This window comes from Triticum aestivum, chromosome 5D (assembly GCF_018294505.1).
Source record: "Triticum aestivum cultivar Chinese Spring chromosome 5D, IWGSC CS RefSeq v2.1, whole genome shotgun sequence".
Classification (NCBI taxonomy): Eukaryota; Viridiplantae; Streptophyta; class Magnoliopsida; order Poales; family Poaceae; genus Triticum; species Triticum aestivum.
In genome coordinates, this window is record NC_057808.1 from 390518641 (window position 1) to 390537030 (window position 18390).

Genomic DNA, 18390 nt, shown 5'->3' on the forward strand with positions numbered 1-18390 from the left:
TTGGCATTGGTTTGGTCTTCTCCAGTTCTTTTGCCAGAAGTTTTGTGGAAAAGCTGAGACTCGAAAGATTCGGGATGTACTTTTGGTTATATTAGACTTTTGCGGTTCGTGTATGTTCTAATTTCTTTCGTCTGAGTGAATAAAGGTTGATCGTTCGATGATCATTTGCTTAAGTCTATCCAAGGAGTATTGGATCGTGTCCACCTTTAAGCATGGCATCGCTCATGGGCAACTCTCTTTGACTGTGGACATTGATTTTTTTTTTTTTGAGTAAAATGGCAATTCAGCATATTAAAAAAGCTCGAAACTATTACCCAGAGTATCACCTAAACTCTGGTTTGCCAGTATCAAAGAGAGATTGGTTGGAACACAAAACAAAATGCACATTACTAACATTTCTGCAGCAGGATTTCCACGGAAGGAAGAAATACAACTCTGAGAGAGAATTTAGTAGGAGGCTTTGCTGTTCTCAAATCACTAGGAGAATTCAACTTATATATCGGTCATGCATGCACAAAATCAATGAGATTCAAAGGCAGCTGACAAATGCACCGCACTATCACTAGCACTAATTAGCATTCCCTCAGTTCTAAAATAAGCGCCTCAACTTTGTACTTTATACAAAATTGAGACACTTATTTTGGAACGAAGGGAGTATAATATTTCTGGAAAACATCCACGAGTAAGTAACATGCTGGCCTATCTGTCTGGAAAATGGAGAAGCAACAAAATCGTGACCGCCTGCTTTCGACCTCATTTGTCTGCTGTAAACATAACTATAGTTTTGCATGATTGAACATTAACGAACTTCTGATAATTTAAGAAACAAAGTACAGCCTATGAAAACCACACAACTATCATCAAGCAATTCTGATGGTTTGGAAAAGACAACGCATCATAGACAATACAATTTGGCACGGTTCAACATGCGCAACAAATGCTAATCAGGCATCTAAATCTTCAACACCGAAGCACCAACTGCAAGGCTCCACGACTTCTAACACCACACTGGAGGGAACTTTCCCCGTGACATGTACTCTGATAGCCAAACGCGCCTTGACGGTCTCCATGATGATATCCTCCCCCATTGGGATGCACATGTAAGGTGTGGCCCCCTCGAGAGTACCACTCTCCGTATAGTACATTCTCTGAGGTATATTGACGCTACACCCTCCAGAACTCTGACAGCCATGACTAGTGTCCAAGGTGAGGCGCTCGAGCGATGTCGCGTTCTCCACAATGTGGCATGTCAACTTGACCAAGCTCTTTGCGGAGCTGAAGCCCACTATTGTCACACTCTTTAGGCTGGTGTGGCGCTGTTGTGGTAGTCGCCTCAGTTGCGAGGCATTCCAAAGAACTGACTCATGCTCCATGCAAGGCTGACGTACCTACATAGAAAAGTCAAGATTCTCACATCAGCAGTTCCACAATAGACACTAGGTATGCTTGCAAGATGAGAGTAACCTACTTCCAAGATGAAAGTCTCCAGGCGAGGAGAAGCTTCAAGAAAAGAAACCAGAGAAAGGTAATCATAATCTGGTGAAATAGCTTCATTTCCAATTAGAGAAATATGCAAGTACTTGAGGTGGAGGAATCTGCGAGATAGCGTTGGTGTACTGATCATCTGCATAAAGATATCCAGATTAATTGTTTACTAGGTATGTCAGCTATTATATGCAAATAGCAAGTCTATACTCATCTAAACTTTCAGAATATACCTCATTAGGCGAGGATATGACAAGCGTTTCAACATTTGGTGCATAGGACAGAAGCTTGGTCCGAGCATGCAAGACAATGTTGGACTGACCAAATTCTAAACACTCCATGTGTACATTCTTTACTTGCAATGCACTTCCGAATGAAATCGATACTAAACTACCAGAGAAGTGAAAAATGGAGATATTTGGAGCATTGCTGTCTATCACTTGCATATTTCTGCATACAGACACTCTCAGGACCCTAAGCCGCCGCAGCAGACAAGGTATCTTCAGGCAAACTATCTCCGGGCAATTCAGGAGTGCCAAATGCTCCAATGCAGCACAATTGTAAAGAAGGCCCTCTAGCTCATCGTCAGCAATCAGCACATTACCCAGAGATAAAATTGCCAAGCTTCTCCAGCGACCAAGCCCAGCCGTTGGACGAAAGGCACAGAGGCCTATGTCAAGATACCGAATCGAGTTTTCGCTCCCATTAAATAAAAGCGAGTATGGGAAACTGTAGTATGCTTCGTCCTCGGGTAGCGGGCAGATAAAGGGTGAGTTCTTCAATTCCTGCTGTAACAGCAATACGAAGCCAGCTACTGATATAACAAGAATCAACCTTGTCACAGTCAAAAAGTTCAATCCTTAGTTTCTTCATGCCAACGCCTGAGTGATTTTGCAGAATATGGTCAACTTTGCTGATGTGATCTCCATTCAAACCTAGTGTTCTCTGACGTAAGTCAAGGTTGGGATAGCATCTCCATGATCTCCGAAATGTGTGTGATGCACAAGCCAAGCGGGCAGCATTTTGCAGTGACATTCGGGTATGAATACGTCGGCAGATATCCTGGATACAAGCACAGCAGAATAGTAACTAGGGTTACAAAAGAAATTTATAAACTGATATGCAAAAACTTGCTGTATTACACATTTACATAGTACAGGCCATGCACTGGGACGGAATTGCGGCCAATGGAATGGGACTATATAGGAGCTTTTGAGGAAGTGTGAATATACAATTGCAATCTTACAGGCATATGGCAGTCCACGAGAATTATTTATGTGCATTTATGTCAGTCAACATTCAGATATCCATAGGATGATGCTATATTATACAATGTGATACAATTAGATATAACAAATGACCAAGTATAGGAACAAAGCGAAAACAAAAAATGTACATCTGAATAGGGCATAAATATGAAAATTCTATGCCAGAAAAAAAGGGTAATTCAAGCTTCCACTACTACTGGAGGCATCAAGCAATTATCTAATGTGAACAGTTAAGAAAAAGACAATGGACAGCCGATTCGTTGAAGCCTGTATACACTTTCTCTCGGAGAAGACAGGTTAGAGACTTACAGCTCAAGTGCTCAGTGTTTTGGCAAAGTCACAAAACATTAAACGGACGCTCAGGTAGTCAAAACTGGTACAACTTCCTAACATAACTATTTTAGGTGTTTGTTCGTCACAAAAAGCAGACCAGTATTTCCCTGCAATCCAAATCTGTGCACACCTCTAGCACACACAATGGTGATTTACTTGCAATCTATGTCGCCAGTTCATACCTCTGGAAGGTCGTCCAATGATCGTATCACTTCGCCACCTCGAGAATCATCATCTTGCTGGGAGGGCGAGCCCTTTGGATTGCACACTGGAGCAGTCGGTCCACCTGGGATACATCACATGGTGACTGATGAGAGTACAGAAAACGGTGGGATGCAATTCACAAGCAAACTGACATACATCCAGTTCGTTTACGTTATCTCTATGAATATTTCCTGGCAAATCAACGCTCCTTCAAGGACAAATCCACGTTCACGCTGAAAACAGTTGGATTCAAGGGCAAGGCTACTCTATCCTCCTATTCCCCCACAAAACTGCGCCCAGAATAAACGTTGCTGCCGAGTTTGGCAAATAGACTACGACTGAGATCAGTTTTTAACCCCGTCGGATGGATCTAGGAAAATTAAAGGGGGCGAACAAGAACAACTGAGCATACGCTGGGACAAATCTACTACCGATCGTTTGAGAGATAAAGGGGGGAGAAGGAGGCGTACTGTCTGGGGTTTCCCCCGTGGCGGCGGATCTTGCATCGCCGAATACCCGAGGCGGGGGCGACGGCGACGGCGTAGCTCTCCGGGCCTTAAAAAGGCCCTGTCGTCCGACGAGACCCTGCCGGCGCCGGTGCAGACGAATGAGCCTACGACAGATTTATTTATTATTTTTTTCTTGATGAAGATGAAGAAATCATACGCTCTTTTTTAGGGGAATGGCCTACTCTAGATTTGTTTTCTCTTTTTTTTCTGAGAAAAGAATCTAGATTTTTTTTCTCGTGTGAAGAAAGAATGGCCTAGTAATGTTGGGCTACACGGGGGGAGTAGGTGGAATGTTGGCCCAGTAATGCAAGGCTCCAATACCTAAATAACCTTACAAAAAGAACAGGCCTAAATGAGTACGTCTTCTCAAAAAAAAAATGAGTACGAGTATTACTTAATTTCGCTGAAAAAATCTCTGAAATTTGCTCGAAAAAATGAATTTTTTTAGAAGGATACCCTAAGAAAAAGCTCTGAACATAGTAGCTCAAACAAGAGTGAGTGGAAGCTTCCATCGATGAGATTTGCAATAACCATCTATAAACTAATATAAAAAATTTAGGTCACTACTTTATTTTTTTAGGTCACTACTTTAGTTTATAGAGAAAATACTTATTTGTAGAAGGTTAGAGGAAAATAGCCAACAAGTACTCCCTCCGTCTAGAAATGCTTGTCGGAAAAATGGATGTATCTAACCGTACTTCAGTTCTAGATACATTTATTTTTATTCTTTTCTTTGACAAGTAATTTCTTTTTTTGCGAGGGTAAAAATGAGCTTATTCCATAGTAACAGGATTACATTCAGCTAATTCAAGATCATGAATAATTGGAGGAGCTCGTTGTAACCAACAAGTGATACTACGAGCCATACAAGCATAATTAGCTCAACAGTGTGATACTCTATTTTGAGAACGAGCTATCTTAACCGGAATAAACTACCGCTTTAGAAGGAGCGGCTTGATTTCATCGACCAGGTGGCCATGCGCGACTTGGCCAGGGATGCATTAGACAAAGATGAAAGAGCTTCCATAGAGTCCAACTACACCATGACCGAAAGATTAGACCATTGGACGACTACAGACATCCCTTTCTGAATTGTATGTATCTCCACTTCTAGTGCATGATTGCAGAAGAACAACAAACGGCACATAGCAAAAATAACTTCACTCGTACACTTCCTGAGGACCATACCTGCACCGGCCATTCCGTCATCCGGCGAGAAAGAGCCATCCACCGACAGGGCCAGCCAGCCAGAAGGTGGTGGTACCCATGGTGGATCAGGTGGACGCGGTCGGACAATAGATCAATTACAATATAGAAAAAAGTCTAACATCTAGACTTATTTAATTTCTGGCGGAGGCAATATACAAAACTTATTTATAGATGTTAGACTTTTTTTCCAAGAAACATATGCGAATAAAGTCGGTGGCTTGCCGGGTTGCATAGTCGATGGCTTGCCCGGTGAGCGGGGCCGTGTTGCCCAAAAACCAACACTGGCCCATGCTTGGTGGTGGAGAGAGGCTACGCTTCCCCTACCCCTGAAGTATATATCTTCAGGCCTTACGGCAGTCCGATGAGCGGGTTGCCGGACATAGAAAGACAGTACGCCTCGTTCGGCTATAGATTAGTTTAGCCTAGTTCGGTATAGTTTAGTTTAAATATGTCCGAAATGTAAATGTCTTTATTCGCTTCCTATGAAAATCATCCGTTTGCATGTATATCCCGGTTAGATCAACTAGCGGTCATAAGTCATAACCTATGTGTGCACACACGCCGGTCTCTCGCGGGCTCACACAAGGGTAGAATGGGTAACTAACTAGCTAACGCGTAATGGAAGCTAGCCGAGAACGACGGGAACATGTGCATGTGTTGTGCGAGAAGATCGAACCAAAACAATCCATTATCCATGCACTTGTATTGCTATAAATTACATGCAACTCGTGTCATGTGTTGTACCATATTTTATATTCGTTCTAACTTCTATCAATAAAATGATACGTTAGCTTTCCGTATTCTCCAAAAAAATACATGCAACTGTCCCAACAGCCAAAGGAGAAATGGGTCATGTCGACTGCTGCTTTCAGAGCTTGAGAGGGGAAGGAACTAACCTCTTGCAAGTGGTGAAGATCCAAGCCCTGACAGACAAACAGAGTCAGGGTCTAGTCAATTTCTGGCCTGGTCCCAATCAGTTGTAAGTTGTAACACTAGCTTCAGGGAAGGCAGTAGGTCGATCACCTGTTCAAGTACAATGATATCTAAATTATCTAGTGAGCTACTGGCCTGAAGAAGTGTGGAACAAAGGAGGATATGCCAGCTGCCAAGAACTTTGCCAACCCACAGTTAGAGCAAGTACAATAGAGCTGAGTCAGCGAGCTATAAGGAATAAACTAGTATATTTCTGCTTAGTTGGAGAAAAGAGAAGGTAAGCGGGCTCTTCGTGAAGAGCCAGCTCTAACACGTGCTCCTAGGCACTTTGTGAGAATGAAAAATGGGCCACATAATAAAAAAAGTAGTACGCTTTTTTGATCTATTATTGTACATGTTGACTATAAGATGGGCTGTAGATGACATGGCACTAGCTTATAGCCAGCAGCTGGCTATACTATTAACCATGCTCTTAGACAGTTAGCTAACTAACGGTGCTCCCAAGATGATCAGCCTAGCATCAGATCCGAAGTGCTAATCTTGGTTAGACTGACACTCTGGATGCTAAAAAAAATGCTGGCCAGGCCAGATTGTTGAATCCAGCGAAGAAACGCCATATCTGAAACCTGGACGAGTGCGCAGAAGCCCAAACCGCAACCGATGGCTTCCTTGCTGCAACCTGCAAGCCCTTCAACCGACCAAAGACTCTGAAGGAAGAACACAAAATGTAGGCACATGCGAATTTCACGGACCGCAATGATACGTCTGATTCCTTTGTTACGTTGCTGTTTTTATTTATTCAAAAAATACAAAAGTATTTCTGTCATCTATATTATCTATCTACTCCAAATTATCATTTTTTTCGTTCACCTAGTCCTCCTATCTAGGCCATCCGCTTGACGAAAATTTATTGATGTCCTATAATCCTCTGCTCTTGGAGGACAAATAGTCTATAAAACAGGGGCATGGATTATCTGCTCCTGAGCTCAAATACACCTGCATGAATAGTAAATTCTAAAAAAAAAACATCAACAAATTTGCCAACACCCTGCAACATTTTACCTTGAAATGACATCCGTGGAGACCTGTACAAAAAGAAACAAAATTTGGGGATCAAAAAGACACATTTTGGCTCAAAATCGGGGCTCAGTTTGCAGTCTCACCGAGTGGATCACTACTACTCCCTCCGTAAATTAATATAAGAGAGTTTAGATCACTAAAATAGTGATCTAAACACTCTTATATTAATTTACAGAGGGAGTACAATTTTACATGACAACAATCTGGAAAACATCCATAAGTAGAGCACGCTGCTCTCTAATCTCTCTGAAACTAGCAACGAACAAAGCAGCAAAAAACATTTCTTTGATTTCATTTGTCAGCAGGAATCACTACTAGTACAATTTTACATCATTAAACATTAGGCACCTCTGACAATAATTTAAGAAACAAAGAGCGGCCTATGAAATCTCACACAACTATCGTTGAGCAATTCTGATAGTTCGAAATAATGCATCATAAACAGTACAGTTTGGCATGATGCTAATTAGGCATCTAAAAGTTCAACATTATGCACCGACTGCAAGGCTCGACGACTTTTAACACGACTCCAGAGGGAACTTGCCGTTCGACATGTCTTCTGATAGCCAAACGCGCCCTGTGAGACTCCATGAGGATATCCTCCCCCATAGGGAGGCATCGGTCAGGCGGGGCCGCCATGAGGATACCCCTCTCTGCATAGAACCATCTGTTAGGTTTATCGACGCTACACCCACCAGAACTCTGACAACCATGAGTGGTGTCTAACGTGAGGCGCTCGAGCGATGTCGCATTCTCAACAATGTGGCATGTCAACTCGACCAAGCTCTTTGCGGAGCAGAAGCCGACGATTGTCACACTCTTTAGGCTGTTGTGACGCTGCTGTGGTAGCCACCTTAGGTGTGAGGAATCCTCGACAACTGAATCATGCTTCATGTAAGGCTGCCGCACCTACATAGAAAGCCAAGATGCTCGCATCAGCACTTCAGCAGTTTCACAATACACTAGTATGCTAGCAAGATTCAAGTAACTTACTTCCAAGATGAATGTCTCCAGGCAAGGAGAAGCTTCAAGAAAAGAAACCAGAGAAAGGTAATCATAAGCTGGTGAAATAGCCTCATCTCCAATTAGAGAAATATGCAAGTACTTGAGGCAGAGGAATTTGCTAGGTAGCATTGGTGTACTGATCATCTGCATAAAGATATCAATATTAATTACTCCCTCCGTCCCATAATATAAGAGCGTTTTTTACATTAGTGTGGTGTAAAAAACGCTCTTATATTATGGGACGGAGGGAGTATATTACTAGGTATGTCAGATATAATATGCAAATAGCTAGTCTATACTTATCTAAACTTTCAGAATATACCTCATTAGGTGAGGATATGGCAAGTGTTTCAACATTTGGCGCATAGGACAGAAGCTTGGTCCGAGCATGCAAGACAATGTTGGACTGACCAAATTCTAAACAATCCATTTCAACATTCTTTACTTGCAATGCACTTTCGAAGAAAATCGATACTAAGCTACCAGAGAAGTGAAAAATGGAGATATTTGGAGCATTGCAATCTATCACTTACAGATTTCTGCATAAAGACACTGTCAGGAGCCTAAGCCGCTGCAGCAGACAAGGTATCTTCAGGCAAACTATCTCAGGGCAATTCAGGACTCCCAAATGCTCCAATGCATCACAACTGTAAAGAAGGCCCTCTAGCTCATCATCAGCAACCCGCACACTACTCAGATATAACCTTGTCAAGCTTCTCCAATGACCAAGCCCAGCCGTGGGACGAAAGGCACAGATGCCTATGTCAAGATACCAAATTGAGTTTTCACTCCCATTAAGTAAAGGTGAGCATGGGAAATAGTTTTCTTCTTCCTCAGGAATATGAGGCAGAAAAAGGCTGAGTTCTTCAATTCCTGCTGTAACAGCAATACGAAGCCAACTACTGATATAACAAGAATCAACCTTGTCACAGCTAGAAAGTTCAATATTTAGTTCCTTCAAGCCAACGCCCGAGTGATTTTTCAGAATACTGTCAACTTTACTGATGAGATCTCCATTTAAACCTAGTGTTTCCTGACGCAAGTCAAGCTTGGGATAGCATCTCCATGATCTCCAAAATTTGCGTGATACACAAGCCAAGCGGGCAGCATCTCGCAGTGGCATTCGGGCATGAATACGTCGACAGATATCCTGGATACAGAAGCACAGCAGAATAGTAACTAGGGTTATAAAATAAATATATAAATCGATCTGCACAAACTTGCAGTATTGCACATTTACATAGTACAGAGGAGGGCCATGCACTGGGACGTAATCCCAAGAGAGAAAGTGTGAATATACAATTGCAATCTTACATGCATATGGCAGTCCACAAGAACAATTTGTGTGCGTTTGTGCCGGTCAACATTCAAATATCCATAGGATGATGCTATTCTATACGATGGGATACAGTCAGCTACAACAAATGAGTAAGTATAGCAACAAAGCGAAAATAAAAAATGTACATTCTGGACAGGGTATAAATAGTAAATCTGAAAATTTTGAGCCAGTAAATAGATGTAGCAAGCAAGATAAAAGAGCGGCCCTCCATTTATGGAATTCAAGCTTCCACTACTACTGGAAGCATAAAGCAATTATCTAATGTGAACAGTTTCTTAGGGATAGACAATGGTCTGCCATTCATTGTATGCACTTGTCTTGGAGAAAAGTGCTTACAGACTTACAGCTCAAGTGCTTAGCGTTTTGGCAGTGTCGCAGAATATTACACGAATGCTCAGGTAATCAAAACTAGTACTCACTCCGATCCATATTAACTTTGTAATAAATCAGCGACAATTAATATGTATCAGAGGGAGTACAACTTCTTAACATAACTATTCTTCGTGTTTATTCGGCAAGCAAACGCCGACCAGTATTTCCCTACAATCCAGATCTGTGCACCTCTAGCACACACACAATGGCGATTTACTTGCAATCTAGGTCAGTAGTTTATACCTCTGGAAGGTCGCCCAACGATCGTATCACTTCGACACAGTCACTTTGAGAATCATCATCTTGCTGGCAGGGTGAGCCCTTTGGATTGCAGATTGGAGCAATCGATCCACCTGGGATACATCAGTCACCATCACTGATGACAGTACAGAAAACAGTGGGATACAATTCACAAGCAAACTGACAGAGAATGATTGTTGATGGTCTAGAAATATACAAAGAATCTCAAAATTATGAATGTCCTTTTGCAAATCTGCTACAAGGACATAGCGCCCGCTATCCAAATTTGCTACGTCGACCCCAATCCGTTAATGGTCTGTCTAGGGCACATCGTATCAAACGTCAAAAAGAAAAAGTAAAAGGAAAATATGCACACAAATCTCCGTGTAAGATCAATGACATAGGACTTAGATGTGCGATACTTATGACACATCTACATATACTTTAGCAAAACTGCTATTTAAAACCTTGCATACATCGAGTTCCGGCCACTGACGACAGTACTGATAGAAAACAGTGGGATGCGGATTCACAAATAAACTGACATACACCCAGTTCGTTTCCGTCGCCTCTATGGATCCCCAATCGCACCCCCCACCCACCCACCCAGAATAAACAACGTTGCTGCGGACCTAATAGATAAGTGACTCAGCTTGGAACTACGCTGAGACTAATATCAGTTATTAACCCCATCGAATAGATCTAATAGGTTAAGGAGATTAAAGGGGGTCAGCAAATGAGCATACGCTGAGACAAATTTACGAAAGTTCGAGAAATGGAAGAGGGGGCAGGGGGCGTACGGTCTGGGGTTTCCCCCGTCAGCGGCGGAGGATCCTGCATCTGCATGTAGGGTGTGTTTGGTACAGGTCATCGAGTGGAATGGAATGGGTCCAACCTGTCTTTGGAATGTTCGGTACGCGGGCAGAACGGAACCCACTCGTTTCCAGAAAAAGAATATTCGGCCCAGATTCGTAACAGAGTCGTTCCTCTAAATCGAGCGGACGACAGGGAACCGCTCGCTCTCGTGACTCTCAACACCCGCATATCTCCTTCCCTCATCTCTCCCTTGCATCTGGCAGGCACCGGGAGGCGGCTGAGGCGAGCGGCGGCGGGTTGCAACAGGCGGCGGCGGATCGATTCCAAGCGTGCTCCCAGCCTCACCGCCAGCACACTCGCAGCTGACGCTGGCGGCGACGACCCGGTCGTGACCGTCCCATCCCTTTCTCGTCGAATCTGACAAGGTCCAGCGACGGCGGCGGCCATCTCTGGTAGCCGCGTTGGTTGCCTTTCCTTTCAACTTGCCGCCAGTCATCGTCCTCGTAGCCGGGCTGCTCTCCTCGCCTTTATCTTTGCTTTGGACGCTCTCGTTTGCAGAGTTGGAAGACTGACGCAAGTAATGCACTTGCTGCTATTGTTGTTGTGTGTCGTGCTGCTATTGCTACTGCTCGCGGCCTGCATTTTCTCCGCTGAATTTGATGTTATGTGTACAGATGACAGAAATGAGACGAGTTTTTGCGGCTAAGTATTGCTGATGGCTAAGAGGGCAGTGTGTATGTCAATTGTGTCTTGTTTATGTTTGATGCTAAAGTTCAATCACAAGAAAACAAGTGGAAAGATGAACAAATTACATTCCTTCGAATTACCCCTACCAAACATCAACATGGAACCGTTCCATTCCTTTGAATTACCCCTACCAAACACAAAAACGGAACCGACCCATTCTAGTGGAATGGAACCATTACATTCCATTCCACTCCGTTCCCAAACCAAACACACCCTAAGAGTGCCGGAAATGGGGACGACGGCGAGCCCTTTTTAGGTCCTGCCGTCCGACGGTGTTTGTTTGTTTCTTTCCTTGAGAAGGCCAACGCTAGATTTTTCTTTAGGGGATGGCAGTGGCACACGCTAGATTTTCCTTTTTGAGAGAGTGGCCTGCGGGTTTGTTGGGCTGGACGGGGAGATGGGCTGTTGGCGCAGTACTGCAATACCACGCCAACAGGCCTAAAGGAAAATCAAACTCAAATTCGTACCACGCCAAAAAGACATTCATCGCCACTAGAGCTTCGGTCACCACCTCGCCCCCACTCCTCTTCCCTGTCCGGCGGCCTAGTCGGCGGCAATAGGGGTGGGGACCCCTCCGTCTCATTTTATATTTCTTAGATTTTTGCTTCTCCGACGATATCTACGAGATGGTGGCAACGATGATGTGTTGGGATAGGGTCTTTCCCTACCATGACGACGTCCGATCCTACGCCGACGAAGAGCCTATGAGAGTTTGTGTCCCTAGATCTGTTGGTTCACTTCAGATCTTGACAACTCGTGTGTCTTTCAAGGAGAGCTTTTGGCTGGCTATTGGTGTGGCGACTTCGACATCTTTATATGTGTTGTTCCGTGTCTTGGCCTGGTTTCTCCAACCCTCTATGCTGCTGGTGATGGATTGCAAATATGTTCTGCGTAGGGTGATGCTCTAGTCGATGCTCTTCAACGATTTATAGATCTCGTCTCAAGGGGGCAACTGGCCACTAGTGCAGATGGCGTGCCGAAATTGGCCTTGCTGACGTAGGTCTTCAACACCATCAATATGGCACCAGTGATAAATTTTACTGGTGGCGTTGGGGCAAACGACAACAGTATTGTGGATACCGATGGCGAAGAGCGGCGAGAGAAAGGGGATCGAGAGAGGCAGAGAGAGAGCGCGCGAGCAGAGAGAAAGAGCGAGCGAGGTAGGGCGAGGGGGGCATTGCCACTTGCCACCTTGGTTTTGACCCACTGCGGCCTCCAACGCATTTTCGGGCTTGGCCCAACACGTAATTTTTTTAAAAAATTCTTACTTTAATGAAAGTAACACAATATTTGAACTTTACTAAAAACAAATTAAAGACTTAAAATTTAGCACGGAAAATGTCATCATTTAATAAAATATAGTGTAACAGTATTTTTTTAATTTATTAAAAGACTCAAAATAATATTAGTACTTTAATAAAATTAAAAAATGTTTCTTTACTTTAGTAAAAACAATTAAAATACTAAATATATTTAAAAAATTATGCAAAAGAATGTGCAAATGTACAAAGAATATTATTAATTTAATAAATATAAGTCCTAGATTTCTCACCAAAATATTTAATAAATACTTAAACATATTTTAATCAATTAAGAATAAATAAAAACGAATAAAAGTAGTTCAAAAAATAGACCCTGTGTCATATAGTGCTGATGTGGCAAAACATGACATGCCACAACTAAATATAATAGTGTTGGCGTTCCATGTTATGCGACATCACCACTATATCACGCCTTGTACCAACTGTGATCACACAAACAAATGTCATTCAACTATTTTCCAACGCCAGCCCTATGATCTTAGTAATGTGGTACCAAAAATGCCAACACCACCAATATTTGGAAAATATAGTGGTGGCGTTGATTGAAAATGAGGCACCACCAATAAAAGTTGTCGCTAGCCATTTTCCCACTAGTGGGTTATTGCGGTCCTCAAAGCCAGGTATGACGAGAGCATTCGCAGGTGTCGCTTTTCTTTGTTGTTGGTTCAGTGCAATTTTTAATCTTCGACGGGTGGTGTACCTATGACTTAGCAACTTACTTTGTGTCAACGCCTTCAAGAAGAGATATACGTCCTCACACCGTCATTGTCGAGTCCAGTTGACAGAGCAAGGAAAGGATTTTCATCCTGGTTGTAGATACCGACCAATGAAGGCCTGAACATCAGCAAGGGGTGAAAGATCGTGAATGTCGCCTAGAGGGGGGGTGAATAGGCGCTTTAAAATAATTACGGTTGAGGCTTGAACAAATGCGGAATAAACCTAGCGGTTAATTTGTCAAGCACAAAACCTACAACAACTAGGCTCACCTATGTGCACCAACAACTTATGCTAAGCAAGAAAAACTACTTAGGTGATAGCAAGATATATGACAAGAAACAATATGACTATCACAAGGTAAAGTGCATAAGTAAAGGGCTCGGGTAAGAGATAACCGAGGCACGCGAAGACGACGATGTATCCCGAAGTTCACACCCTTGCGGATGCTAATCTCCGTTTGGAGCGGTGTGGAGGCACAATGCTCCCCAAGAAGCCACTAGGGCCACCGTAATCTCCTCACGCCCTCGCACAATGCAAGATGCCGTGATTCCACTAAGGGACCCTTGAGGGAGGTCACCGAACCCGTACAAATGGCAACCCTTGGGGGCGGTCACCGAACCCGTACACTTAGGCAACCCTTGGGGGCGATCACCGGAACCCGTCAAATTGCTCGGGGCAATCTCCACAACCTAATTGGAGACCCCGACGCTTGCCCGGAGCTTTACACCACAATGATTGAGCTCCGAACACCACCAATCGTCTAGGACGCCCAAGCACCCAAGAGGAACAAGCTCAAGGGCACCAAGCACCCAAGAGTAATAAGCTTCTCAACTTGTAACTTCCACGTACCACCGTGGAGAACTCAAATCGATGCACCAAATGCAATGGCAAGGGCACACGGAGTGCCCAAGTCCTTCTCTCTCAAATCCCACCGAAGCAACTAATGCTAGGGAGGAAAAAGAGAGGGAGAACACCAAGAACTCCAAGATCTAGATCCAAGGGGTTCCCCTCACATAGAGGAGAAAGTGATTGGTGGAAATGTGGATCTAGATCTCCTCTCTCTTTTCCCTCAAAAACTAGCAAGAATCCATGGAGGGATTGAGAGTTAGCAAGCTCGAACAAGGTCAACAATGGGGGAAGAACACGAGCTCAAAGGATAAGGTTCATTGGGGAAGAAGACCCCCTTTTATAGGAGGGGGAAAATCCAACCGTTATGTGCTCAGCCCGCACACGAGCGGTACTATCGCTCCACGAGCGTTACTACCGCTCGGGCGGAAGAAGCAGGGAAACGGATGAACAAAACATGAACCTTGGGGCGGTAGTACCGCACCCCAGCGGTACTACCGCTCGACCGGAGCGGTACTACCGCTTATAGGCGGAACTACCGTGCCTTACTGCCGCGCGACTACCGCTGAACCCGACACGAAAAGAGTAGACCCAAAATCGAGGCGGTAGTAGAGCGGTACTGGAGCGGTACTACCGCTTGACGCTACAAGCGGTACTACCGCTGCCACCGCGGTACTACAGCAGGGAGAAAAACAGAACTGCCAAAACTTCTTCATATGAGCTCCGAATTGAGCAAACTCAAGCTTGTTGGATAGAGGAAGACGAGTAGCATCAAAACTCAAGGTTATAGTAAGAAGAGGCAGGGGAGGTATGCCAACAAATAGAGGAGATAAACCTCTCAACCGAGAAGAACCGGCATAACCTCAACATCGAAAACATCATAGAAGATGTGAGTGAACTCCGTTTTCGATGAACTTGAGCTTGTCATCAAGATGACCATAAGCTCCAAAACTCACAAAGAGAAGAATCAAACAAGAACCAATAAAGATGATGCAAGGATGCAATGGTTTGAGCTCTCTATGAACGATACGATCAAGCTACTCATCGAGAGCCCCCCTTGATAGTACGGCAATCGATCCTATAACCCGGTCTTCCAACTACCATCATGAGACCGGTAAAATAGAAAACCTATCAAGAGCAAACCTTTGCCTTGCACATGGTCCACTTGAGCTAGATGATGACGATCTTGACTTTCTAAAGATGGACCACCTTTCTTGATTGCGTTGGCTCGATGAAGACTAGTTGATTTCTCCCCCATACTCCACTATGGGTGAGCCACCCTTCCGCACATCTTCACAAGTCCATTGTCACCACAATGGCTTCAAGCATTTGATCTCTTCGTGATGCTTTACTTGAACTTGCCCGCTTCACTTGAACTTGCACACTGCAACCTAACCCCACAAAGAACTCTCACAAAGACCATGGGTTAGTACACAAAGCGTAATTGACAATGCTTACCATACCATGGGATCGCTTGATCCCTCGGTACATCTTGTGCGCTTTATGTGTTGATCAACTTGATTCACTCTTGACTTAGTCTTGATCAACCTTGACTCTTTCCAACTCTCTTCATTTGGATGATGTCTTGAAGGTAAACATGAATGATCACACAATCTTCTTCTTCAAGACATGCTTGCAATAAGCTCAACTCTGACATGACCAATCTTTGGATAATTCCTTAATAACACCTTGGTCCCACATAAACTCCTTGAAACCAACACATGGACTTCAAGAAATGCCTATGGACAAATCCTTCAAATATAACTCAAGGCAACCATTAGTCCATAGAGATTGTCATCAATTACCAAAACCAAACATGGGGACACCGCATGTTCTTTCAAGGGGACAACGCCTTCAATAGGGATTAGTACTGGCCATCTCAGGCCCGGCCCTGTCGGCCCATCCAGGCCCGGCCCTAAAATCCAGGGCCTAGGCCCGATGGGCTTGCCCATGGGCCGGGCTTGGGCCTGAGTTTTAAGCCCACCAGCAGGGCCTGGACGGGCTTGGGCTTGGCATTTTGGCATTTTAAGGAAGAGGCCCGACCCACGGCCCTAAGCCCTAAGGGCTTTTCAGGGCTTTTACCAAATGGGCCGAGCTTGGGCTTGAAATGTAGGCCCGATGGTAGGGCCTGGGAGGGCCCGGGCCTTAGTTTTCTGCCATGGGCTTTTTCAGGCCCGGCCATGGCCAAATATAATAGGGATGAACGAAATGTGAAAACGGAAATGGAAATTTGCAAAACAGAAATGAAATTTTTCATGCGGAAATGGAAATAAAAATGGAACGGTGTTTTCCGGTGGAACAGGCATGGAAACGGAACTTTCCGTTTCCGTGAATATGAAATTTTCGTTTTTACTATAAACCTATGATTGCTTTGTAATCCAACCACCAAACAACGCACAACGACACAATGAGAATGGATCATTTAAGGCCCAACGTCTATTAACACACATGTACTTAGCTTGACCCTATACGCAATTGTCCGTACTACTACAATACTACGCAAAGTTGCTAATTCATTAAATTTTGTTTGTGTTTTGTGTATATTTCTCTATGATTCAACGGGGTTTTAAGTTCCCATTAACACCCACTTCTGTTTTCGTATCCACTTTGTATTCGCTTCGTGTCTGTTTCCGATGGTATTTGTTTCCGTATTATTTTTCGTGGTTTTTGTATTCGTTTCCGCATCTGCAAAAATATATGAAAACAAATATAGTAGCACTCAGTTCCGTCCGTTTCCGCTCCGTTTTCATCCCTTCAACAAGGTAACGATGAAGTTTGTTGGTGTTGAGCCCGATCAATGAAGACCATAACAAGAGTTTTCACTCCAGAAATGAAACGGTGCTTTAATCACCATCTTGATAACGGATCTTCCAAAATTCACGCCAGCTAATACTCCATGCTACGCTGAAATGGCACTAGCAAATGGGTGGGATGACTACCACTAGTAGAAAACGAAGCTTTATCACCGGTTCGTAAGGGCCTTTAGTGGCGGTTCTGCAACCGGCACTAAAGAGTGGAGACTAAAGGCCCCCTCCTTTAGTACCGGTTCGGCACGAACCGCCACTAAAGGCCCACCACGTGGCGCGAGCTCGCGCTGTGGTATGGGGGACCTTTAGTACCGGTTGGGTACTAAAGGTTTTTTTTTTGAAATTTTTTTCTGAAAATTTTGGAAAAAAATTTGAATTTTTTTTATTTTTAATTTTCTGAATTATTTGATGATTTAGTCTCTAATCACCCCTCTTAACTACTTAAGTGTGGATCACTCATTCCAAATCGTCTAACTTCCCGGCCGGTCACCCATCCTCTCACTCCCCCAGCGTGAGCATGCTTAACTTCGGAGTTCTATTCCCTCTACTTTCCAAGTCTGCACTTGTAGTTTTCCTAACAAATGTAAGCTGACAATCCTATTAACCCTCAGCAGTTTAGCTTGACCATTAGGTCACACGTTTCACCGTTTGAGTTTGAAACTATTATTCTAAAAAACAGTAATTATTTAGTAACACTAATATTTTTTGAATAAGTTTGACCGTAGTTTGACCAGATTTGACCAAAATTCAAAAAATTGAAATAATTATTTAGTAACACTAATATTCTTGAATAATTATGTAGTAACATTAATACTTCTTGAATAAGTAGTTTGACTAGATTTAACCAAAAAAACTGAAATTTGAGCATATCTTTTTTCCTTTTGGAATTTGAGGATTCTAAAAAATTGCAAACAGGCCGTAGGCAGTTCAAATCGTATGCGGATTTTCGTGCTGAATTTTTTTGATATATTATACTTTTTTTGACATTGTATGCAAAAGTTATAGCCGTTTTACATTTTCCCTACACTCTTTGCAAAACATGTCCAAATTGAAGTTTTCAAATTTTCCTAACTAGTAGATGTAGTAATATAACTACCTCTCGAAGGATTTTATTTTTTTGAAGTTTTTATCATTTTCTTTTGATTTTTTCAAAACTGA

General features: G+C 43.4%; 1 protein-coding gene and 1 pseudogene across 1 annotated transcript; both read right to left on the bottom strand.

The window, feature by feature from the left end:
- Positions 1-762: 762 nt before the first annotated feature.
- Positions 763-8155, bottom strand: LOC123120706 (uncharacterized; annotated as a pseudogene).
- On the bottom strand, positions 7405-10823 carry LOC123120707 (uncharacterized). The gene is made up of 5 exons (XM_044540694.1): positions 10778-10823; positions 9981-10090; positions 8560-9176; positions 8015-8170; positions 7405-7930 (listed from the first exon to the last, which is right to left on the bottom strand). Exons 1-4 carry the CDS (start codon positions 10821-10823, stop codon positions 8167-8169), a joined length of 777 nt encoding a protein of 258 aa, XP_044396629.1. The 3' UTR covers positions 7405-7930; positions 8015-8166.
- Between the last annotated feature and the right edge of the window lie 7567 nt (positions 10824-18390).